Source organism: Salmo trutta, unplaced genomic scaffold (genome assembly GCF_901001165.1).
Source record: "Salmo trutta unplaced genomic scaffold, fSalTru1.1, whole genome shotgun sequence".
NCBI classification, from domain to species: domain Eukaryota; kingdom Metazoa; phylum Chordata; class Actinopteri; order Salmoniformes; family Salmonidae; genus Salmo; species Salmo trutta.
Genome location: NW_021823043.1, coordinates 3,127,168 through 3,153,818, shown reverse-complemented (window position 1 = coordinate 3,153,818; position 26,651 = coordinate 3,127,168). Strand labels below are relative to the sequence as shown.

At 46.6% G+C, this 26,651-nt stretch overlaps 2 protein-coding genes and 1 long non-coding RNA gene across 12 annotated transcripts in view; 1 reads left to right on the top strand and 2 right to left on the bottom strand.

The window, feature by feature from the left end:
* The window catches only part of LOC115188431 (prickle-like protein 1), a 45,169-nt gene extending 40,043 nt beyond the window's left edge, over positions 1-5,126 (top strand). For all 6 annotated transcript variants that reach the window (XM_029747281.1, XM_029747282.1, XM_029747278.1 and 3 more), the window contains 4 exons: positions 1,178-1,381; positions 1,709-1,895; positions 2,073-3,020; positions 3,266-5,126. In XM_029747281.1, coding sequence (XP_029603141.1) covers positions 1,178-1,381; positions 1,709-1,895; positions 2,073-3,020; positions 3,266-4,188 — 2,262 coding nt within the window. In that variant the 3' untranslated portion in view covers positions 4,189-5,126. The remainder of the gene's footprint in view (positions 1-1,177; positions 1,382-1,708; positions 1,896-2,072; positions 3,021-3,265) is intronic.
* A 2,291-nt stretch (positions 5,127-7,417) lies between these two features.
* The window catches only part of LOC115188438 (periphilin-1-like), a 28,449-nt gene continuing 9,215 nt past the window's right edge, over positions 7,418-26,651 (bottom strand). For 4 of the 5 annotated variants that reach the window (XM_029747303.1, XM_029747301.1, XM_029747304.1 and 1 more), the window contains exons 6-10: positions 25,935-26,072; positions 22,669-22,802; positions 19,839-19,900; positions 16,717-16,848; positions 7,418-8,206 (exon numbers count right to left, since the gene is read on the bottom strand). In XM_029747303.1, the coding sequence (XP_029603163.1) occupies positions 8,003-8,206; positions 16,717-16,848; positions 19,839-19,900; positions 22,669-22,802; positions 25,935-26,072 (670 nt within the window). In that variant the 3' untranslated portion in view covers positions 7,418-8,002. The remainder of the gene's footprint in view (positions 8,207-16,716; positions 16,849-19,838; positions 19,901-22,668; positions 22,803-25,934; positions 26,073-26,651) is intronic. The other variant, XM_029747306.1, reaches the window with a different exon arrangement.
* On the bottom strand, positions 11,134-15,072 carry LOC115188444 (uncharacterized). Its single transcript, XR_003876413.1, has 2 exons — positions 14,825-15,072; positions 11,134-14,750 (listed from the first exon to the last, which is right to left on the bottom strand). It is a non-coding gene; the product is annotated as an uncharacterized LOC115188444 (long non-coding RNA).

Genomic DNA, 26,651 nt, shown 5'->3' with positions numbered 1-26,651 from the left:
AGTGACCACATCCTATTAGACTAGTGACCACATCCTATTAGACTAGTGACCACATCCTATTAGACTAGTGACCACATCCTATTAGACTAGTGACCACATCCTATTAGACTAGTGACCACATCCTATTAGACTAGTGACCACATCATATGAGACTAGTGACTGGCATGTTGTAAAGGCATGGCTGGTTTGAGGGACTGAATACTGGCATGTTGTTATACCACCCATACAGACAGAGAGACAGAGAGAGAGACATAGACATAGACACAGAGAGAGATAGAAAGAGAGAGAGAGAGAGAGACACAGACAGAGAGATAGATAGACAGAGAGAGAGAGAGACATAGACAGAGAGAGATAGAGAGAGAGAGACATAGACATAGACACAGAGAGAGACAGAGAGACAGAGAGACAGACAGACAGACAGAGCGAGAGAGACTCACAAAGTAACGTGGCTTTGCCTATAGCTGTAGTTTTGATTTCCGTACCTTCAGGGGACACACGACACCCCGGTTTCCAAGGCCGATGGTGGCTTGGTAATAATGGACAACAGCTGTGAGTGGTGTCCTGTGGCCCTAGTGCTCAGACCTGGGTTCAAATAGTATTTGAAATCATTTCAAATACTTTAGCCTGGCTTGATTGAGCTAGCCTAGCGCAATGGGACCACTGCCCATCTGTCTCTAGGCAGGTTAAAGCAAGCAATTAAAGTATTTGAAAGACTTGTAATAGTATTTGAACCCAGGTCTGGCAGTGGTTATTTAAAGACTGATGACTGTATGTTCAGACATGCTCTGGTGAGCTGGAGGGATGAGGCTATAGTATAGTGTTTGGTTTTCCTTAAACATGTACAGAACAAAACAACACAGACACAAGGACACAAACACCATAACAATTTGCTCATTCCTTGGTGTTTTATGTGGACTGAAACATCGCTTGACATGACTCAGGGATCCGTTCTGTTTTGCTGGTAACTTAATTAAGCAATACATTAAGCAACACGCTTGTTGATATCTTTTGCACGTCACATGGTCCCAGATCAGTTTGTGCTGTCTTGCCAACTCTTAGGATCGTTGTCACATGACTGGCACAGACAGATCTGGGAACAGGCTATGTATACCCTGCTTCTTCAACGATACCCCATCGTTCTCCATATGAACATGATGTGACGTTGTTTCATCCCCAGTGTGGTGAGGGCATCAGTGGAGGAGAGATGGCCATCTTTGCATCGCGGGCGGGTCCGGGGCCGTGCTGGCATCCAGCATGCTTTGCGTGCGCCACGTGTCAGGAGCTGCTGGTAGACCTTATCTACTTCCACCAGGACGGAAAGATCCACTGTGGACGACACCATGCTGAGCTGCTGAAACCACGATGCTCAGCCTGCGATGAGGTGAGATCACTGTGTGTGTGTGTGTGTGTGGTGTGTGTATGTGATCAATAACCTGTGATGAGGTTAACTCATTGCAGACATGAAACATTGAAGTGTTGGCTTGAAACAATGGCAGACTTTTTTTCAACGATCAGTACAGTAGTTAGGCTTTAGTCAGTCTGCTCATTCAACACTGGAGACACTGGAGACAGTAGCCTACTGAAGCAATGTGACCAATAAGCTTACTGCACAATTAGTAACTGAAGTTGAATTCATCTTGTGTTTGTCTGTTTCCTAATTATTCTATAAGTAGCAGACCGTATTTAAACATGTTTATCCCTCCCTCAGATCATTTTTTCTGATGAGTGCACGGAGGCAGAGGGGCGTCACTGGCACATGAAGCACTTTGCCTGTTTCGAGTGTGAGACGGTGCTCGGCGGTCAGCGATACATCATGAAAGATGGCCGCCCCTACTGCTGCGGCTGCTTCGAGTCTCTGTACGCGGAGTACTGTGAAGCCTGCGGGGAGAATATAGGTGAGTCAATATCTCTGGTTCATATGTGGTCAATCTATGCCTGATTACTGGAATAAATAAAGAGTTGTTGACAATGTGTAGCCTGTTGCTGAAGCCTTTTAGAGATGTCGCTCTACATTCACCACCTCTCCCTCTCTTCCCTCCATTCCTCTCTCCCTCCCTTCTTGCCTCCACCAGGAGTGGACCACGCCCAGATGACCTACGAGGGTGTCCACTGGCACGCTACAGACACGTGTTTCTGCTGTGCCCAGTGTAAGAGCTCCCTGCTGGGCTGTCCCTTCCTGCCCAAGCAGGGCCGTATCTACTGCTCCAAGGCCTGCAGCCTGGGAGAGGACGTCTACGCCTCAGACTCCTCTGACTCGGTCTTCCAGTCCGCCGGCTCTCGTGAATCCCGCCAGAGCCACATGGGTAAGAGTAGCCAGCCGGTGGCTGAACAGTGGAGGCAGTCCCAGCTCTTCAACCCGGTTGCAGTGGCTGACTATAACAAGACTCCTAGTCTATATGGAGATAGAGGGGACAGAGATATGGATATTGTGGGGCAAAAGCTGTCCCACATGGGCATCACTGAGGAGCACACCTGGAGGGACCGAGAGGACGCTCCGGAGGATCCAGAGGAGTGGGCCGAACATGAGGACTACATGACACAGCTCCTGCTGAAGTTCGGGGACCGCGCCGGGGTGTTCCAGACGCAGCCTTCAGAGGAACCCAGCACCAGTAGGTCAGCCGAACCCTGGCTGAAGCCTGAGACTAAACCAGCCTCCACCTCCACCAGTCCCACAAACCAGAGCCACAGTCACCTGCCTGAGATGTACTGGGCCCAGTCCCAGGATGGGCTGGTCAGTAAGAAGCACCTGCCTGAGATGTACTGGGCACAGTCCCAAGACGGACTTGGGGACTCGGCTTACGGAAGCCACCCGGGCCCTGCTAGTGCCAGAAAGATCCATGATCTGGATCTGGACCAGGGGCTGATGGACCAGAGGGTTAGCGCTGGGGGAGCAGGGTTATGGATGCTGGACCCCAGGCAGTGGTGTGAAGACTCTCTGGAGTGTATCACAGACGAGCTGAAGAAGACTGAGCACAGTGTCGGAGACTCCATGGACTCTCTAGCCCTCTCTAACATCACTGGTAAGAGTTCATATCACATGCGCTTCTTTGTTTACTGTAAAACAGTATTTGGTGAACGTCTGGTGAAAGTAGTCTGGTAAAGGTCGTCGGCGATCAGTTCTTAATTCCAGTGTAATAATGGAGATGTAAATGGAACAGGAAAAGATAGTATAAAAAGCCATGAAACAAAATAGCTACAGTAAAGAACTCTTGTTTTCCTGCTTCTTTCTCGAGTAACACAACTTTATATTGTCCTGTCCTCCCAGGTGCGTCAGCGGATGGAGACAGTAAGGAGGGTCAGATCCTCTACTCCCTCCACAACCTGCTGGACCCAGAAGACTGTGAGAAGATGAGCATCATGGGCACCCTCAACTCCTCCATGCTCCACCGCAGCGCCAACTCTCTCGATCACCAGGAGGGGGCAGCAGACCAGGAAGAAGAGGTGTTGAGGGGGGTGCAGAGGGTACAGGGGCCGGTGTCTTTGCCCCTCCCACCCCTCCCTCCTAAACAGGAGGTGCCACCACCTCACCTTCAGCTGCCAGTGTTGAGGAGGAGCAGGTCCCAGTCCACACGGCCACCTGGCCAGCAGATGGTCAAGTTCTCTGAGGACACGGTGGATAACGGGTCTTACCAGAACCTGGCGGTGCGTCAGCCTCCTCAGAGTGAGAGGACGCGTCGGAGGGTGTACCACCACGAGGACCCCGAAAGACCACGCCGGCACCACCACAGCCGCCACCACAACCGCAGAGCCCGCTCGGACAATGCTCTTAACCTGCTGCCTAAGGAACGGGTGCAGAGGCCCTACGAGGGACATGGTCTGAGTTCCCTTCAGGAACACCATGCGGCCCTCTTCAACCAACCTGGCCCTGGTGCTCACAGGCCGCCACCCTATCCCCACACCACTTCAGACTACTCCCTCCAGGCTCGGGGCGACCGGGATCGTGACCGCTTCTTAGGCGGCTTATACGCTGACGAGGAAGACTGGTGCTCCACCTGCTCCTCTTCTTCCTCAGACTCTGAGGAGGAAGGTTACTTCCTGGGGCAGCTCATTCCCCAGCCCAGGGTTACTAGCAGGTATCAATACTACACTGAGGACTTCCCAACACGCGTTACGGCCATGTCGCCCAACGACTCACGGACTAAATCCAGAAAGAAGGGTCACAGAGGCAAGAACTGCATCATTTCATAATCTAGATGTACATTCTTTGTTTTACTTCCAGCAGTAATCATTTGTGGACAGGTGAGACCAGTTCTTTGTAGTTTGACTTGCTGGACAAAACATTGTCCATATTATTGGACTTCTTATTATGGGTCATGTCTAACACTCAAACCATGCCAGGAGACCTAAAAAGAAAAAGATACATTTTCTCCTTTTCCTTTTATAAAATTCACCAAAAAACACGTTTGTTGTTTTTTTACAACATTGTATGATGAACCATTGAAAGTATTCCAGCAATACCATTGTGTGCATTAAATGGCAATTAATGCACTATTGTTATTGCTGACAGGGAGAGGAATAGTTAGTAAAGTAGACTTCTAGAGACAAACCAACATAATTATTTAATAGTACAAAATATGAATGTATATATTAAGTTAAAATGTTAATACTGGTATTTTTATATCCCCAAGTTTTAACTGAGATTTTTCTGGTTTTGATGTAAACAAAGTTGGCGTAGGGAGGCGGGACAAGCTGTTGTCGTAGTAACAAGCAGAGCTATTTTGCACGCATCACTTGTCAATCAATCAAGGCTTTACAAAAAACAAACCAACTGTTGCCAGGATACAAACCATCTGCTTACTCAAATCAAAGTGCCATAATATCTGGTTTCTGGTAACAATGTACTGTTTCTGGTAGGCTAACAATTAACATGAAGTTGCTCTTAAACCTCTCAACATCAATGTAAAGTGATACCCTGAGTCTTTCCTGTATTCCAATGTTTATTCTCTAACACGCTTGTCCCTCAGGGTGTAAAATACAATGTAAAAGCAACCTGTGGAGATTCATTTACATTAGAGGTCTTCTCCATACATGCCCTTTATACAGCGCAGGTCATTATACCATGAATACTTAACTGTTGTGATGTAAAGAAGCTTTAAATAAATATTCTTACCCAATGTTTCAGAAAATGTTTGTTTCTCGTATATACTAGAATAATTGATTTGATAGCATTTTTGGACAAAGTAAATATTAAAATATACAATGCAAATAACTTGGTGTTCAAGCAGTGCACCTAAACCAAACACTGACCCACAAAGTACCATCGGAGGCACCAAACCTGATATGTGAATGGTAGATACTACATAGTCTACAACCCATTTACATAATAAAAACATATTTATTATTGTTATACTCAAAAATCATTTAATCACAAATCAAAGACGAGTCAGTTCCACATACAGAAAGTTGAGTTGAGCATCTGACGTTTAGAAAGTGTTTTTTTCTTCTTCTCCTCCCCCCCCCCCAGATAAAATTAGCACTGGTGGTGAATACAATAATCTGTCAAGAAACACAAAATGTAAATCACACATAGCCGGCCAGTGCCATACTGGCTGAAGTAGGTCATAGTCAGATTAACACATTTTCCATACAAAAGAAAAAAAGAGAGAACGTGTATATTCTCAGACCATACAAGACTTTACACAAGTAGCACAATCCTACTCCCAGGCAGTAGCACCAAAAGTCTTGCTTCAGCTGCTGCAATCTCAAATCAAATGTACCTAGCAGGAAGAGTTCATAAAACAAGACATTGCTTTTTAACTGGATCCTTACAGTACCAGTCAAAAGTTTGGACACACCTACTCATCCCAGGGATTTTCTTTATTTTTACTATTTTCTACATTGTAGAATAATAGCGAAGACATCAAAACTATGAAATAACACATGAAATCATGTATTAAATCAATATATATTTTTGATTCTTCAAAGTAGCCACCCTTTGCCTTGATGACAGCTTTGCACACTCTTGGCATTCTCTCAACCAGCTTCATGAGGTAGTCACCTGGAATGCATTTCAATTAACAGATGTGCCTTTGTTAAAAGTACATTTGTGTAATTTCTTTCCTTAATGCGTTTGAGCCAATCATTTGTGTTGTGACAAGGTAGGGGTGGTATACAGAAGATACATTTACATTTAAATCATTTAGCAGACGCTCTTATCGAGAGCGACTTACAGTAGTGAATGCATACATTTCATTTCATGCATTTAAAAAATATATATATTTGTACTGGCACCCCGTGGGAATCGAACCCACAACCCTGGCGTTGCACACACCATGCTGGCGTTGCAAACACCATGCTCTACCAACTGAGCCACAGGGAAGCCTGTGCATGTGACAAGATAAACCTATTTGGTAAAATACCAAGTACATACTATGGCGAGAACAGCTCAAATAAGCAAAGAGAAACGAGTCAGTCAATCCGGAAAACGTCAAGAACTTTTAAAGTTTGTTCAAGTGCAGTCGCAAAAACCATCAAGCACTATGATGAAACTGGCTCTAATTAGGACCACCACAGGAAAGGAAGACCCAGAGTTACCTCTGATGTGGAGAATAAGTTCATTAGAGTTACCAGCCTAAGAAATTGCAGCCCAAATAAATGCTTCAGTGTTCAAGTAACAGACACATCTCAACATCAACTGTTCAGAGGAGACTGCATGAAAGCAGGCCTTTATGGTAGAATTGCTGCAAAGAAACCACTACTAAAGGACACCAATAAGAAGAAGAGACTTGCTTGTGCCAAGAAACACGAGCAATGGACATTAGACCGGTGGAAATCCTTCCTTTGGTCTGATGAGTCAATTTTTGCTTTTTGGTTCCAACCGCGGTGTCTTTGAGACGCAGAGTAGGTGAACGGATGATCTCCGCATGTGTGGTTCCCACCGTGAAGCATGGAGGAGGTGTGGGGGTGCTTTGCTGGTGACACTGTCTGTGATTTCTTTTTGAATTCTAGGCACACTTAACCAGCATGGCTACCACAGCATTCTGAAGCGATACGCCATCCCATCTGGTTTGCGCTTAGTGGGACTATCATTTGTTTTTCAACAGGACAATGACCCAACACACCTCCAGGCTGTGTAAGGGCTATTTGACCAAGAAGGAGAGTGATGGAGTGCTGCATCAGATGACCTGACCTCCACAATCACCCGACCCTCAATCCAATTGAGATGGTTTGGGATGAGTACGACTGCAGAGTGAAGGAAAAGCAGCCAACAAGTGATCAGCATATGTGGGAACTCCTTCAAGACTGTTGGAAAAGCATTCCAGGTGAAGAGAATGCCAAGAGTGTGCAAAGATGTCATCAAGGCAAAGGGTGGTTACTTTGAAGAATCTCAAATATAAAATATATTTGTATTTGTTTAACACTTTTTTGGTTGCTACATGATTTGTTATTTCATAGTTTTGATGTCTTCACTATTATTCTATAATGCAGAAAATTGTAAAAATAAAGAAAAACCCTTGAATGAGTAGGTGTGTCCAAACCTTTGACTGGTACTGTACTTGCAGAGCATTGTTTGTGGTACCAGTGGATAATGACCTATAACACACATCATCATTAGATTACCAGTTCAGTAAAAAACACTGACGACCGTTCCCATGGTTACACTGGTTAACAACAGTTTTAAAATCACTAAATCCCAGATGAACTATTAGCCTAAATTGACATACCAGTTCTACTAGTTAAGGACATTGTAGAACCAATACCCTCATCGGGTGGTGAGGAAGTAGCTGAACAGGACTTTGAACACTGTTTTTGACAACATTGACTAATTACTGCTGGACATTATCAGTACATATGGGTTACCTGGGTGTGGTGCATGTCTGGCCTGAAACCCAGAAAGATGGGAAAACATGGGGCCAATACCGCTCAAGATATCCATAGTCTTAACACATGGCAGACCCCTGGGAGTCCTGCCCTCACTGTATGCCCAAACTGGAGGCCCAACAAAAAGACTGGACCTGATTGGCTCCCTTACAGTAAGATGGGACGCGATTGGCTGTCTGTCTCAGATGGAGGGTTCCGGTTGCCGTACGACCTCAATCACCTGATCCAGATCGGAGATGAAGTGCTTGAGGTCGTCAAGGCAACGCTCCCTGATCTCTCCCAGGTTCTCTCGGAGTGGAATCTGCAGCTGCTTCTCCAGACTGGCGTCCTTAGCAACCAGCATCTTCACTACCATGCCAAACGTCTCACAGTCCTGCCGGTACACCTGGAAAACACCACAACATCAGAAACAGGAGCCAATAACACTTCATTTTGGTCAATTAGCAGATGCTCTTATCCACAAGGAATTTCAGTCAGAGCAATCTAATACAACATGATCAACAAGTATTGAACATCTTCAACTACAGAACTAGAACAAATGAACAGTACTAGCTCTTCAGAGACTAGGAACATCAGCACTTCCTTGGAATATGAGGGTCTGGTTTTAGAAACTATTTCCTGATGAGCCCAGAGCAAGCTCACGTCTACATGCTCATTCAATAGCCCTGCTAAGGGAGAAGAGAACACTGGTGTGAACAACACACACTTCATTGTGTTAACACATAGACCCAGTTCTCCTGTCAGCACACAAGCCTTCTTATTGGCTAGCCTGGCCCCAGAGCCAATAAACACCCAGTAAAGTAGAGGAGTTGAGGCTCTAGGGCTTGTAACAGGTGTGAGGGGAACAATGAGAGGAGAGGTGTTAAAACCTTGATGAGAGCTGCTGACCCACACCTAGTCTTCAATGGATCACACAGACCAAACAGCAAATACACTGCTGATGTCATACAAGGTCAGACCTAGTGCACAGTCTAATGATTTGATCAGAGGAGGATTGGTCTAGCTTATCGAAAATTAATTAAATCCAACATCAACATTTGGATTACAAGAGCTAAATAAAAGAAAGTCTTAAATCTGTAATCTTTCCCATCACGATAAATCACAAATTGAAACATGCACTGACAAGGAAAGATTGAAATAACGGAGGGAAAACACTGTTGAACTGTCATTGAGATGAAAAACAGTCCACCCCATTGCCCCAGGGTGACACCTGGAAAAGGTTCTCACCATAAACATGCAGAAGGAGAGAGAAAAGTGGCCTGTTTAGAATTGTGACCTTCTACAGACCAACATGGGAGCAGAGAATACATGCAGTCAAGATCATTATGGACATTCCAACATGGTCCACTCACTAGCCCTTGGTTACCACACCCTGACAGCTCTCCACTGCATACTTTGAGCTGTCTCAGACAGTACGGGGCTGTGCCGTCCAGAATAGTTTAGCTTCCAGCTACAGTCCGTTTCCCAGGGCCTCAGTCTCTGAGTCTGCAGCTATAAGAGGTGAGTCACTGTCAGGCCTTTAGGACACTAACACAGACTTGTCACTATCTTCCCTTTCTCCCCTACTCACTCTCTTATCTTGCTCTCTTTTTCTGTCTCTCTCTCAATTCAATTCAAGGCCTTTATTGGCATGGGAAACATGTTTACGTTGCCAAAGCAAGTGAAATAGATAATAAAGAAAAGTGGAATAAACAAAAAATGTACAGTAAACATTACACTCACAAAAGTTCCAAAATAGACATAAAATGTAATTATGTGTAAATAGATAAAGTACCGGGAAAATAAATAAACATAAATATGGGTTGTATTTACAATGGTGTTTGTTCTTCTCACTGGTTGCCATGTTCTTGTGGCAACAGGTCACACATCTTGCTGCTGTGATGGCACACTGGTATTTCACCCAGTAGATAGTTTATAAAAAATAAAATATATATTAAATTCTTTGTGGATCTGTGTAATCATCTCTCTCACCTACTGGATCCTGTCCTGTGTGAACAGTGAGGTGAACTATCACTAATCTTCTCTCCCCTACTGGATCCTGTCCTGTGTGAACAGTGAGGTGAACTATCACTAATCTTCTCTCCCCTACTGGATCCTGTCCTGTGTGAACAGTGAGGTGAACTATCACTAATCTTCTCTCCCCTACTGGATCCTGTCCTGTGTGAACAGTGAGGTGAACTATCACTAATCTTCTCTCCCTACTGGATCCTGTCCTGTGTGAACAGTGAGGTGAACTATCACTAATCTTCTCTCCCCTACTGGATCCTGTCCTGTGTGAACAGTGAGGTGAACTATCACTAATCTTCTCTCCCCTACTGGATCCTGTCCTGTGTGAACAGTGAGGTGAACTATCACTAATCTTCTCTCCCCTACTGGATCCTGTCCTGTGTGAACAGTGAGGTGAACTATCACTAATCTTCTCTCCCCTACTGGATCCTGTCCTGTGTGAACAGTGAGGTGAACTATCACTAATCTTCTCTCCCCTACTGGATCCTGTCCTGTGTGAACAGTGAGGTGAACTATCACTAATCTTCTCTCCCCTACTGGATCCTGTCCTGTGTGAACAGTGAGGTGAACTATCACTAATCTTCTCTCCCCTACTGGATCCTGTCCTGTGTGAACAGTGAGGTGAACTATCACTAATCTTCTCTCCCCTACTGGATCCTGTCCTGTGTGAACAGTGAGGTGAACTATCACTAATCTTCTCTCCCCTACTGGATCCTGTCCTGTGTGAACAGTGAGGTGAACTATCACTAATCTTCTCTCCCCTACTGGATCCTGTCCTGTGTGAACAGTGAGGTGAACTATCACTAATCTTCTCTCCCCTACTGGATCCTGTCCTGTGTGAACAGTGAGGTGAACTATCACTAATCTTCTCTCCCTACTGGATCCTGTCCTGTGTGAACAGTGAGGTGAACTATCACTAATCTTCTCTCCCCTACTGGATCCTGTCCTGTGTGAACAGTGAGGTGAACTATCACTAATCTTCTCTCCCCTACTGGATCCTGTCCTGTGTGAACAGTGAGGTGAACTATCACTAATCTTCTCTCCCCTACTGGATCCTGTCCTGTGTGAACAGTGAGGTGAACTATCACTAATCTTCTCTCCCCTACTGGATCCTGTCCTGTGTGAACAGTGAGGTGAACTATCACTAATCTTCTCTCCCCTACTGGATCCTGTCCTGTGTGAACAGTGAGGTGAACTATCACTAATCTTCTCTCCCCTACTGGATCCTGTCCTGTGTGAACAGTGAGGTGAACTATCACTAATCTTCTCTTAGTGCTACACTGGGTTCAAATGCCTTCGATTTCATTTTTCTAGCTGTAGATCTTTTACTGCTCTAGTGATGTAAGTATTGTTTGGATAACCTTATTTACTATTTATTATGGATTGATTTTATTTTATTTGTTTCACTCTTGATGTGATGTGCACTGCAGAGAACACTGGAAGAAGAATTATCACAGCAAAGTATTATAATGTTTGTTTATGTGACAATTCATCTCATAAGGGACGGGTTTCCAACTGGCGATTTGACAGGAAAATAAAATGTCATTCATTCATTCACTAATGCTCATTAGACCAAGCAGAAAGTCATCAGGACACAAGGTTGAGTTTAGGTCAAATATAGATTTAGTCCAATTTAAACTAGATGATTAATTATCTGGACTCTAGGGCTCGATACGCCAGGCCGATACAGGAAGCTAACAGGCCTGGGGGAGTGAGTGGGTGCGTGCTGGAGTTGAAGACGAACCACAGCTGAGTTTGGCTGGGCAGGAATGTGAAGGTTGGGGTGGGGGGGCCAGATGAGGACATCTAAGCCGGGTTAGTCAGGATGCATCCCAAATGGCACCCTATCCAGTGCACTACTTTAGACCAGGACTCATAGGGCCATGTAGGGAACAGGGTGCCATTTGGGACAGAGACTCCACCTAACCCAACCCCATTAACAGTTGCTACTGTACTGCTAGGCATTTTCACTTCCAGGCTATTTTTAGCCAATCACAATGTTGCTGGTTGTGGACTAGAGCCAGGCTATGTAAGGAAGGCAGAGGCCATGATAATGAAATCACATGAAACCTCTAATGGCTATGATATCATATGTATGTTAATCAAGAGCCCTACCCATTCACACACATACATAAATGACTGTGTTAATCAGCACTGCATTGTGTTAAGGCTGTATTGTTAGTTCTATAGTAACTGAGATGGTCAGGCAACATAGTGACTGTATTTCCAACCTCAACTCCTTAGTTACTACACCATGAGCGGTTTAGATTCATAGGTAGGCTATACCGAATGTGTACGGAATTAAGTTGTTAATAACAGGAGGAACCAATCAGTCCAAAGCAGGAAGTGCAATGTTCCAACTCTGAACAACGCTTACAATGCATTTCATAGAGCACACTGTACTTTCACATACTTCCTGTGTGACCCTTGACCCCATTACCCAATCAGGGAGGAAGTTGCTCTTGACCACTGGAGGTGTGGGTGGCTGTGGGTTTGGGTCCTGTTGTTGAGCCTATTGCTTTGAGCATGGAGGCGTCGACTGGTGGGAGTGCAGGGTCTGATCTCTGGGTTGTGGATCAGAGAGATACTGCATACCGGAAGGACAGGGAGGGGACCCAGCCGGGACACGGAGACAGGGGCCACAGCCCCTCTCTGATTAGAGCCTGGGGGCTGAGGAGGAGGAGAGGCCACACAGTGTGGCTCTGGAGCTTAAAGGGTTGCTATTGAATCAAAACATGCTACCAGGTTTCCAGGTTATGAGGGGTATGGCCTACCTCAAACCAGTGTCCCAAATGGCACCCTATTCCCTACATAGCTCCCTGGTCTAAAGTAGTGCACTATAAAGGGAATAGGGCCCTAGTCTGGTGCCACATTCCAGACGATGATGAATAGGCCCTATAGAAGCTGGATGCCACCCATGCCTTTCTGCCTTTTAACCACTCCATGGAAGTGAGCTAAGCTGGTAGCTCTGCCAAAGTCAGCGCCATTCATATGCCTCATCTTCCTCCTCCTCCTCTACAGTGAGAAGGCCATGGAGGTGGAATTTAGTCCAATTTCACTTTGCTACACAAACACAGTAGGCTATATGGGATGACAGGTGATATGTGAAAAGCATAGAGGGAGCCAGTGTAGGCTAAGTGTACAATGGAAGAGATGGCTAGACCAGATTGTGGAGGGAAAATAAACATCTCGCTCTCTGTGTGCGTGTGTGTGTGGTTGGCATCTGGTTGACACTTGTTGAGCGGCTAACCATTACTGCAGTGGAGAGCCCCACTTTACAGACATTTCTAATGTGAAATAAGGGGGTTGTTTCTTGAAAGGCTTCCATGCTGGGTCACTTAACTATGCATGATCTGAGGACCTAAACACACACTTCAATCACTTGATGTGGAAAGAGCAGCAAGGTGAAACCTCAGAGGAAATCAACAGATGTTGTTGAGGGAGGCCCAGTGCTCTCAGGAATAGTTTCTCTGAAGCAATGCTTCTTTATGCAGATAGAAACAGGTTTGAACAATTGGCTTTGAAGTACTGGTTTGGGATTTGTCTTCAGTGTTATCTGACAGCTTAGGCCATCACATCACATACAAGCCTACGCTTCAAACACATAAAAATTAGCTTTCTATTGAAATCTCACTGTCAGTTTGCAGTGAGGAAAAGACATACTACGCTTCAATAATCAACTTGACAAAGATATTGCTTTCAACATAAACGTAAAATCGTATTATTAATTTAATGCCAGATGTGTTCCCAGACGAGACCTAGAGGAGAGCTGACCAGATGTGTTCAGACTAGACCTAGAGGAGAGCTGACCAGATGTGTTCAGACTAGACCTAGAGGAGAGCTGACCAGATGTGTTCAGACGAGACCTAGAGGAGAGCTGACCAGATGTGTTCAGACGAGACCTAGAGGAGAGCTGACCAGATGTGTTCCCAGACTAGATCTAGAGGAGAGCTGACCAGATGTGTTCCCAGACTAGACCTAGAGGAGAGCTGACCAGATGTGTTCAGACTAGACCTAGAGGAGAGCTGACCAGATGTGTTCAGACTAGACCTAGAGGAGAGCTGACCAGATGTGTTCTGACTAGACCTAGAGGAGAGCTGACCAGATGTGTTCAGACGAGACCTAGAGGAGAGCTGACCAGATGTGTTCCCAGACGAGACCTAGAGGAGAGCTGACCAGATGTGTTCAGACGAGACCTAGAGGAGAGCTGACCAGAAGTGTTCCCAGACGAGACCTAGAGGAGAGCTGACCAGAAGTGTTCCCAGACTAGACCTAGAGGAGAGCTGACCAGATGTGTTCAGACGAGACCTAGAGGAGAGCTGACCAGATGTGTTCAGACTAGACCTAGAGGAGAGCTGACCAGATGTGTTCAGACGAGACCTAGAGGAGAGCTGACCAGATGTGTTCAGACTAGATCTAGAGGAGAGCTGACCAGATGTGTTCAGACGAGACCTAGAGGAGAGCTGACCAGATGTGTTCAGACGAGACCTAGAGGAGAGCTGACCAGATGTGTTCAGACGAGACCTAGAGGAGAGCTGACCAGATGTGTTCAGACTAGATCTAGAGGAGAGCTGACCAGATGTGTTCAGACGAGACCTAGAGGAGAGCTGACCAGATGTGTTCAGACGAGACCTAGAGGAGAGCTGACCAGATGTGTTCAGACGAGACCTAAAGGAGAGCTGACCAGATGTGTTCAGACTAGATCTAGAGGAGAGCTGACCAGATGTGTTCAGACGAGACCTAGAGGAGAGCTGACCAGATGTGTTCAGACGAGACCTAGAGGAGAGCTGACCAGATGTGTTCAGACGAGACCTAGAGGAGAGCTGACCAGATGTGTTCAGACGAGACCTAGAGGAGAGCTGACCAGAAGTGTTCCCAGACGAGACCGAGAGAAGAGCTGGCCTGATGTGTTCAGTCTAGACCTAGAGGAGAGCTGACCAGAAGTGTTCCCAGACGAGACCGAGAGAAGAGCTGGCCTGATGTGTTCAGTCTAGACCTAGAGGAGAGCTATGTTTAACGACAGGATCCTTAATATGGTCCCCTCAAACATGCCTTTTTTCTCTGAGGGAAGAGGGCATCAAATAGCTGTTGTAAGGGTCATGCTCTGAGGTGCAGCACCACAGAAGGGCTCTGTGGTGCTGCACCAGAAGGGCTCTACCCCAGGAGGACACTCAGATTTAATGAGCTCAGTAAAACAGCAGAGATGCCCTTAATTAGCTCACTGGGAGCATAGGACAACACACACACACACACAGGGCGGCAGGTAGCCTAGTGGATAGAGTGTTGGGCCACTAACCGAAAGGTTGCTAGATCGAATCCCAAAGCTGACAAGGTAAAAATCTGTCGATCTGCCCCTGAACAACGGCCAGTAACTGTTACTAGACTGTCATTGTAAATAATCATTTGTTCTTAACTGACTTGTCTGGTTAAACAAAGGTTCAATAAATAAATACAAAACACACGCCTCAGGTGCTTTCTATCCCACCCCTTCTAGGCTGCGTGGTGGTGGTATATAAACCGGGGCTGAACTAGGCTGGTGGTATATAAACCGGGGCTGAACTAGGCTGGTGGTATATAAACCGGGGCTGAACTAGGCTGGTGGTATATAAACCGGGGCTGAACTAGGCTGGTGGTATATAAACCGGGGCTGAACTAGGCTGGTGGTATATAAACCGGGGCTGAACTAGGCTGGTGGTATATAAACCTGGGAAGCACTAGGCTGGGTGGGGGTGGTATATAAACTGGGGCTGAACTAGACTGGTGGTATATAAACCTGGGAAGCACTAGGCTGGTGGTATATAAACCGGGGTTGAACTAGGCTGGAGGTATATAAACCATGGAAAAACTAGGCTGGAGGTATATAAACCATGGAAAAACTAGGCTGGAGGTATATAAACCGGGGCTGAACAAGGCTGGTGGTATATAAACCTGGGTAGCACTGGGCCGGGTGGGGGTGGTATATAAACCTGGGTAGAACTAGGCTGGGTGGGGGTGGTATATAAACCTGGGAAGCACTAGGCTGGTGGTATATAAACCGGGGTTGAACTAGGCTGGAGGTATATAAACCATGGAAAAACTAGGCTGGTGGTAGATAAACTGGGGCAGAACAAGGCTGGTGGTATATAAACCTGGGTAGAACTAGGCTGGGTGGGGGTGGTATATAAACCTGGGTAGCACTAGGCTGGGTGGGGGTGGTATATAAACCTGGGTAGCACTAGGCCGGGTGGGGGTGGTATATAAACCTGGGTAGCACTAGGCCGGGTGGGGGTGGTATATAAACCTGGGTAGCACTAGGCCGGGTGGGGGTGGTATATAAACCTGGGTAGCACTGGGCCGGGTGGGGGTGGTATATAAACCTGGGTAGCACTGGGCCGGGTGGGGGTGGTATATAAACCTGGGTAGCACTGGGCCGGGTGGGGGTGGTATATAAACCTGGGTAGCACTAGGCCAGATGGGGGTGGTATATAAACCTGGGTAGCACTAGGCCGGGTGGGGATGGTATATTAACCTGGGTAGCACTGGGCCGGGTGGGGGTGGTATATAAACCTGGGTAGCACTAGGCCGGGTGGGGGTGGTATATAAACCTGGTATGAATGGGCATCTGGCTGTTTGCAGTAATACAGGAGGGAACCAGGGTACTAGCTACAGAAACACACTGATGAAACCATGACTCGGCCCAGGAGTTTCTCCTGCTTCAGATGACAGGATAAGGAAAAACTCCAGGCCCTAATTCCACTAATGTTTTTCAAGCTTTTTCTGGCCACATGACCTGACTGTTTTATGCAAAGTCTCTTATGAGACAGCATGTCACTATTATTCTACATATGATAAATAAACTGAAGTGTGTATGTGGGCTAACCACGCCAGAGACATGGCTGTGTTGGGTACCTTCTCTATTTCCCGGGCCTTGGCTCCGATGGCCTGCGCTCGGCGCTCCTGGAAGTCATCCTGGCTCTTGGGGGTCTCATCGATGGGGGGCAGGCCCTCCTCACGGTCCCACTCTAGGATATGAGCCTCCTCCTGGGGAGAGAGATAGAAAGAGAGAGAGATGGTGGCCTGGTCACTCCGCTGTCTGAAAGAAGGATTTCTGAATACCGATTCATCCCAAGCTTTTATATTCATTTATTTCATTATTATCCAAGTGTCTATTTAAGACAAAAACCTAAACGTTTTTTAAGTATAAAGTCCTTCTGCATTGTCCACTCTGCTATCAATGCCAGTGAATCGATATGGGTGAGCCCCTCAAACAGTGTGGTCATGTTCAGAGAGTCCAACACACACACAGTGCTCTGGTCAGCATCTAAGTGGAGCGTTCCCTCCTGTTAGGGCTCAGCTAGACTCTGCATGTGCATCATGGGAAAAGTTCAAATAAACCCCAAAACAAAATGAGATGTTAACACTGCATTAAGTACGGTGATCAAATCACATAGCAGAGCTCCAATTAACCCTCTATAGTAGAGAGAGATCAGCCAGCCAACAGTATTATCCCTCCCCCACTGGGTATAACAGTCTGGCCCCCAGCGCTGGCCCCAGCCCCATGTGTCAGAGACTAAGACAAGGAGAAACGAGGAGAAAATGAGGCCAACTTAGATCATCGCTTCTATACTGCTGGATCTCTCTCTCTACCCCTCTCCGTCGCTCTCTCTACCCCTCTCCATCTCTCTCTCCCCGTCTCTCTCTCTCTCTCTCTCTACCCCTCTGGATCTCTCCGTCTCTCTCTTTCTACCCCTCTCCCTCTGGATCTCTCCGTCTCTCTCTTTCTACCCCTCTCCATCCCTCTCTCTACCCCTCTCCATCTCTCTCTCCCCGTCTCTCTCTCTCCGTCTCTCTCTCTCCGTCTCTCTCTTTCTACCCCTGTCCCTCTCCCTCGCTCAGTCCTCATTTCCTATTGTCCTTTAAGGGGCTAGCTAGGGGACTGGGGATGCAGAGAGCTGGCTACGCTTGATTAAACATTCTGGAGAGAGGAAGCAAGTTAGAGTCAAGTCGCATTAGTGACCCTAAATCATTCAAAAATAAGACAAATATATGAAAATGGGGATCACAGAGCCAACCAGGAAGAGAGAGAGTGGGGCTCTAAAAAATACCTGATGTGATTGGCCAAAATACCAATTAGTGGAAAACAATATCAGAATTGGGCTGCCTGTGTAAGCACAGTCAGACTCTCTTTCTCTCCCAGTCCCACTTCAATGTCTAGCCTTTAAGAATACATCATGAAGACACCCTAAACATCCCAGATCTGTGTAAGCCTGAGCAGTTACCCAGGGAGACATGGTGCCTGTGTGTGTCTGTGTTCTCCTAAGGATAACTCCCAAAAGCAAGAGTGTTTGTTGAACCTACACGGTCTCCCATTAAAATGAGTTTACTAATGGCAGAGCTCTTTGATCTTGGCTAAGGTTCTGGGTTCTAAACCAGGGAGAGAGTGGAGGAGGGGAACACACCGCCTGCCTGCCTGTCGTGACCAGATCAAACAGAGGGTTGGAGAGGGAGGGATGGAGGGGGTCGCGGGACTCTCACTAAAAAAATACTTTCATCACAGAGGGTTTATTGGTACACACACACACACACACACACACACACACACACACACACACACACACACACACACACACACACACACACACACACACAGGATCTCCAAGGGAGGTACCGTGCGCCTTCGGATCTCTCGGAGGATAAAGTATCAGAAAGTGTCTGGCTAGGTTCAAACGGTTGTCTAAATGTCAACCCAAATCAAAAGGATGATTCTACCCAGAGTATACAGCAAATATTTACTAACACACCTGGCATCAGATGATTCACAGCACTTTAACAGTTCTAAGATGTTCCAGAATAATTTGTCAAGAGGTTTGTTTGTTAGAGATGATATGATGAAACAGACCATAGTTAATGTAGCGTCACTAGCGTGCCAGACAGCTCTGTGTATTCACTATGGTGGAGCACCAGGCAGCTCTGTGTATTCACTATGGTGGAGCACCAGGCAGCTCTGTGTATTCAGTATGGTGGAGCACCAGGCAGCTCTGTGTATTCACTATGGTGGAGCACCAGGCAGCTCTGTGTATTCACTATGGTGGAGCACCAGGCAGCTCTGTGTATTCAGTATGGTGGAGCACCAGGCAGCTCTGTGTATTCACTATGGTGGAGCACCAGGCAGCTCTGTGTATTCAGTATGGTGGGGCACCAGGCAGCTCTGTGTATTCAGTATGGTGGAGCACCAGGCAGCTCTGTGTATTCAGTATGGTGGAGCACCAGGCAGCTCTGTGTATTCAGTATGGTGGAGCATCAGGCAGCTCTGTGTATTCAGTATGGTGGAGCACCAGGCAGCTCTGTGTATTCAGTATGGTGGAGCACCAGGCAGCTCTGTGTATTCAGTATGGTGGAGCACCAGGCAGCTCTGTGTATTCAGTATGGTGGAGCACCAGGCAGCTCTGTGTATTCAGTATGGTGGAGCACCAGGCAGCTCTGTGTATTCAGTATGGTGGAGCACCAGGCAGCTCTGTGTATTCAGTATGGTGGAGCACCAGGCAGCTCTGTGTATTCAGTATGGTGGAGCATCAGGCAGCTCTGTGTATTCAGTATGGTGGAGCATCAGGCAGCTCTGTGTATTCAGTATGGTGGAGCACCAGGCAGCTCTGTGTATTCAGTATGGTGGAGCATCACACATTCACTATCCCATATCCCCATGGGGAGTCTAGTTACACTCAGTCAGTACCGCTTCAGTCATCAAGAGAAAGGCAGAGGAAACAGCCAGCCAGCCAGCCTCTCTCTCCGTCTCTCCTCCCAGTTTTTAAAAAGCAATAAGCAATCCACGTTGCGTCGTGCATAAGAACAGCCCTTAGCCGTGGTATATTGGCCATATACCACACCCCCTTGGGCCTTATTGCTTAAATAAACCACACACTGACATGAATTAAAGCATGAACAGTTAAATATAGTGGTGACTCTTCCTTTTGTCCAGCCCCCCACATGTGCTAAGTTTGTAATGTGTAAAACACTTCATCAGCAGGACTCACCTTAGTGGACGCTGTGCTCTGAGGTGACCCGTCCTGAGAATGACCAGGGGGCCTGTCTTTGTCTGGAAAGGGAGAGAGAAAGAAAAGAACACAACAGAGTCTGAGGGATGGAGAAGGAGGGATTCATTCAGAACAACACACCTCGAGCCAGTACAATGAAAAAGACCACTCAGTGTATAGTGTGATCTTATTGGGGGTTATAAAGGTGTCTGACATGTTCTGACACCGCCAGGTAGGTTCCTGTGGGAGGGGACAGGGGGATACACCACACCTGGTCTACACTGCCAGACAGTCTCCAGCCGCCAGACAGTCTCCAGCCGCCACGCCGCCAGACGGTCTCCATCCGCCAAAGGGTCTCCATCCGACACGCCGCCAGAGGGTCTCCATCCGACACGCCGCCAGAGGGTCTCCATCCGACACGCCGCCAGAGGGTCTCCATCCGACACGCCGCCAGAGGGTCTCCATCCGACACGCCGCCAGAGGGTCTCCATCCGACACGCCGCCAGAGGGTCTCCATCCGACACGCCGCCAGACGGCCTCCATCCGACACGCCGCCAGACAGCCTCCATCCGACACGCCGCCAGACAGCCTCCATCCGACACGCCGCCAGACAGCCTCCATCCGACACGCCGCCAGACAGCCTCCATCCGACACGCCGCCAGACAGCCTCCATCCGACACGCCGCCAGACAGCCTCCATCCGACACGCCGCCAGACAGCCTCCATCCGACACGCCGCCAGACAGCCTCCATCCGACACACCGCCAGACAGTCTCCATCCGACACGCCGCCAGACAGTCTCCATCCGACACGCCGCCAGACAGTCTCCATCCGACACGCCGCCAGACAGTCTCCATCCGACACGCCGCCAGACAGTCTCCATCCGACACGCCGCCAGACAGTCTCCATCCACCATTGCATTGGATGTTTGTCCAGCTCCTGTTATTATTTGGGAAGTGTTTAAGCCTCTGTACTCCTCTCCATCCAGGCTTGTCCCCTCCTATCCCCTCTGCACTGATCAGATCCTGTGGATGGCTGCAATAATAAGGGGGAACTGCATTAGGAGAAACCCTGCAGGCTAGTCAGACTGAATTGCAGGCCCTCATTCGTCCGTTGGCACTCTCCTCTCTCCGTCTCTCGCTCTCTCTGGCCTGTGTTGCCAGAGGCTTGATGCCCAAGCAGCATCGATGCTCAGTGGGCACCACCGCAGGCGCCATGGTCAATTACCCATTAGGCCCATGTCTGTGTCACTTCAAACACCATGCTCAGACACTCCCAGGAGAAATTCAAATGACGTGCTGGTTCCATATTTTATTAAGAGGGTCCCTTCTCCCTGCACCATATACCATTACATTATTCAGATACACTGCTGAACTCAATTCTGATGGAGGATATGTTCTGAATGACATTTTTAGTGTCAAATCCGTCGTCCGACTTTGTGGGTTGAACAGAATTCATTTCCATGATATCAAAAACACTCCATAACTGAATGTGAAAGTGGGATTGAGAGTGAGAAAGACCAGAGAGAGAGAGAGAACCTGTGGGTGGAGGATATTAGTTTGTCTTGCTCCTGGAAAAGGGTTGACAGAGCCAACATGGTGGCCAGTAACATCTATCTCCAACACTAACATGTCACCCCACACAGCAGTTATATCCATTAGAGAGAGTAGACACCCTACTCCTTCCTCTATGTCTCTACACACACAAGTCGACAGCGTTTTTATGATCCATAACAAAGTGGCAGAGAGAGCGTGAAAACGGCAGGCCAGCCGACCAATTAGCAACGCTCTCTCAGGTTACCTCAGCCGAAACAGACCCAGCAGTATAAAGACCTTCACAGAAAACTCTCCCTCAGGTTACCTCAGCTGAAACAGACTCAGCAGGACAAAGACCTTCACAGAAAACTTCAACCCTAGATCTCTTTTATTATGGGCGGAGCTGGACGTAGGGTGGGAACGTTGGTTCACGGTTAAACCTCATTCTATATCTCAATTCAACATTGAGGTTCAACCTTGTGGGAGTTGGTGTTTGACCAAGGAGCTAAAGAGCCATTTCTCCACACTACGTCCTTGGTTAGATTGATAGTGTGTCATTAAAAACACAGGATAGAAGTCTTATGATGAAATAACAGTAATCCAGCATTGATTCGGCAGACACATTTCTGTTCATGATATTATCTACAGTAAGTGTTTATTCCCTACACTAAAACACACACTATAGTCTCTAGAACCCATCCTAGTTTCCCCTCTTCCCTGTACTTACCAGACATCCTGCTCAGACAAAACTCTTCACACCCTGAGAGACCATGGAGAAGAGAACATGGACGTCACTAAGACTATAATCACACAGGCCGCCAGCCAGCTGGGAACGGCTCCTGTCGACCAATGAGCTACTATAGATGATCATTATGGCTGTTAGAACCAATACATGGAGGACGAGGAGCAGAATCAACATGCTCAGCTTTCTTTCAGCAGAGACAATCACATCTATGGCTGATTCACACTAACACAGCACAGTGCACCACTGACCCATGGGTACTTGTCCACGGGCCTGTTTGGGGAACAGCCACCCACCCCAGGGCTGCTCAGCCACAGGGGTACCAGAGAGCACCTAAAAGCACGCCATGGCATCATCAGATGGGGACGACAAGATTAAACTACAGAGGCTGAGGATTCCCCCCTGGTTCCAATAATGTAGTGGGGTCAAAATGTCAATTCACAATGTCTATTGGACAAGTTCAGCTGGAATCCCAGCTCCTCATAAGCTGCTGAACTGAATGCAACCCAAGAGGAACATGATTGGTGGGGAGTGAGTGGTGGGGGAGGTACTTACTTTTCTGCTGGGCGGGTTGGGGGAGACCCTTGCCTCTGTCAGGAGAGTAGCTCTTGCTACTGACGGTGGAGCCGGACCGGCTGTGGGGGGAGGGGGGGACGTCTGTTCTCAGGGGAGGCAAGGGACCTTTCCTTCTGTAGGTGAGAGACAAGGGGATTTTAGTGCTCTTAGGGTGACTTATAATCAGTACATTCAACTAAAGATGGTAAAGGGTCAAATAACAGAAGACAAGATAGAAGACACAGAGAGAGATCAGCTTCTTCACATATCTAGAGTCTGAGCGGTACCGATGCATCAAGTCTAACACCAACAGGCTCCTGAACAGCTTCTATCCCCATGCCATAAGACTGCTAAATGGCTAACTAAATAGCTAGCTAAATGGCTACACAGACTGAGTTGACCCTTGTATTTTATTCTTATTTTTGTCTCTATACACACTCCCAGGGCCCTACACACACTGACACACCAACACACACACACTCACAGGGCCCTACACACACTCACAGGGCCGTACACACTACAGACACTCCAACACACACACACACACACACACACATCAACTTCTCATAAACATATAATATGCACATACATTTATACTGAATAAACACAACCACTCAGATACAATCATCATATACGCTGCTGTTACTCTGTTTATCATACATCCTGATGCCTCGTCACCTTACCCCTATACATATCTACCTCCATCACTCCAGTATCCCTGCACATTGTAAATATGCTACTGGAACTGACCCTGTATATAGTACCTTACCCCTATACATATCTACCTCCATCACTCCAGTATCCCTGCACATTGTAAATATGCTACTGGAACTGACCCTGTATATAGTACCTTACCCCTATACATATCTACCTCCCATCACTCCAGTATCCCTGCACATTGTAAATATGTTACTGGAACTGACCCTGTATATAGTACCTTACCCCTATACATATCTACCTCCCATCACTCCCAGGGCCCTACACACACTCCCAGGGCCCTACACACACTGACACACCAACACACACACACTCACAGGGCCCTACACACACTCACAGGGCCGTACACACTACAGACACTCCAACACACACACACACACACACACATCAACTTCTCATAAACATATAATATGCACATACATTTATACTGAATAAACACAACCACTCAGATACAATCATCATATACGCTGCTGTTACTCTGTTTATCATACATCCTGATGCCTCGTCACCTTACCCCTATACATATCTACCTCCATCACTCCAGTATCCCTGCACATTGTAAATATGCTACTGGAACTGACCCTGTATATAGTACCTTACCCCTATACATATCTACCTCCCATCACTCCAGTATCCCTGCACATTGTAAATATGTTACTGGAACTGACCCTGTATATAGTACCTTACCCCTATACATATCTACCTCCCATCACTCCAGTATCCCTGCACATTGTAAATATGCTACTGGAACTGACCCTGTATATAGAAACCTTACTTATTTCTTTACTGTTTTTGTTCTACCTCATGTTTTTAGTAATAGATTGTTATTGATTACTGCATTGTTGGGGTTAGAGCCACAAGAAAGGCATTCCCTGTACTTGTGTATGTGACATTAAAACATTAAACTGAAACACTATATATCCAACTGAAGAAGTTAGTAATGGATAGTATTAGTAGTAGTAGTAGTACCAGACAGATACATACCCTCTAGTAGTAGTAGTACCAGACAGATACATACCCTCTGTCCAGTTAGTAATGGATAGTAGTAGTAGTAGTAGTAGTAGTACCAGACAGATACATACCCTCTGTCCTGTTAGTAATGGATAGTAGTAGTAGTAGTAGTAGTACCAGACAGATACATTACCCTCTGTCTAGTTAGTAATGGATAGTAGTAGTAGTACCAGACAGATACATTACCCTCTGTCTAGTTAGTAATGGATAGTAGTAGTAGTACCAGACAGATACATACCCTATGTCCAGTTAGTAATGGATAGTAGTAGTAGTACCAGACAGATACATACCCTCTGTCCAGTTAGTAATGGATAGTAGTAGTAGTACCAGACAGATACATACCCTCTGTCTAGTTAGTAATGGATAGTAGTACCAGACAGATACATACCCTCTGTCCAGTTAGTAATGGATAGTAGTAGTAGTAGTACCAGACAGATACATAGCCTCTGTCCAGTTAGTAATGGATAGTAGTAGTACCAGACAGATACATAGCCTCTGTCCAGTTAGTAATGGATAGTAGTAGTAGTACCAGACAGATACATAGCCTCTGTCCAGTTAGTAATGGATAGTAGTAGTACCAGACAGATACATACCCTCTGTCTAGTTAGTAATGGATAGTAGTAGTACCAGACAGATACATACCCTCTGTCTAGTTAGTAATGGATAGTAGTAGTAGTAGTAGTACCAGACAGATACATACCCTCTGTCCAGTTAGTAATGGATAGTAGTAGTAGTACCAGACTGATACATAGCCTCTGTCCAGTTAGTAATGGATAGTAGTAGTACCAGACAGATACATACCCTCTGTCTAGTTAGTAATGGATAGTAATAGTAGTACCAGACAGATACATACCCTCTGTCCAGTTAGTAATGGATAGTAGTAGTACCAGACAGATACATACCCTCTGTCTAGTTAGTAATGGATAGTAGTAGTAGTAGTAGTAGTACCAGACAGATACATACCCTCTGTCTAGTTAGTAATGGATAGTAGTAGTAGTACCAGACAGATACATACCCTCTGTCTAGTTAGTAATGGATAGTAGTAGTAGTAGTAGTAGTAGTACCAGACAGATACATACCCTCTGTCCAGTTAGTAATGGATAGTAGTAGTAGTACCAGACAGATACATACCCTCTGTCCAGTTAGTAATGGATAGTAGTAGTAGTACCAGACAGATACATACCCTATGTCCAGTTAGTAATGGATAGTAGTAGTACCAGACAGATACATACCCTCTGTCTAGTTAGTAATGGATAGTAGTAGTAGTACCAGACAGATACATACCCTCTGTCTAGTTAGTAATGGATAGTAGTAGTAGTACCAGACAGATACATACCCTATGTCCAGTTAGTAATGGATAGTAGTAGTAGTACCAGACAGATACATACCCTCTGTCCAGTTAGTAATGGATAGTAGTAGTAGTACCAGACAGATACATACCCTCTGTCTAGTTAGTAATGGATAGTAGTAGTAGTACCAGACAGATACATACCCTATGTCCAGTTAGTAATGGATAGTAGTACCAGACAGATACATACCCTCTGTCCAGGTTGAGGATGGCCTGCATCAGGGTGTCATCTCCCCCCTCTGGGACCACAGCAGACAGGGAGCGGGGTGCAGGGTACATCCCCTGAGCCCTGACGCTGGGGAGAGGAGGTGCTGCACGGCCACTGCTTCTGGGTGGAAAGACAATCACACATCAAGGACCACATCTCATCAGCAGACTGTAAACATCAGCTTTAATACTGGAGGTACTTGGCAATTAAAGGACTAAGATAAACTAAGAGATTAAAAAACAGTACATCAGTGGAAGCAGTAGACTATATCTTAACCAAAGGTCACCACCACTTTGCATCCAGGTATATAAAAAGGTAGGAGGGGAATGTCTTGGAGTCTTGGTCACTAGCCTACATCTGCTGTTCGTCAAAGCTTTCCATCTGCACTGTGTCAGAGCGATTAGGCCTGACTTTAGAGGGACTGCTCAGCAAGACTGCTTCAACAAAACTGCTTCAACAAGACTGCTTCAACAAGACTGCTTCAACAAGACTGCTTCAACAAGACTGCTTCAACTGTCATTTGACGGTGGTCCCTGAGCACTAAGTATCCAGTAGTCCCACCCCACTCAGAGAAACCATTGACCTTCTCTGTTGATCTCCACCTTCTGCTACATGTGGGTTAACAAGGGGCCGTCCCTAGACACAAGACACTCCTGTCAAGATGTTGAATGGTTTATTTAGATAACTCCTCCCCTGGCC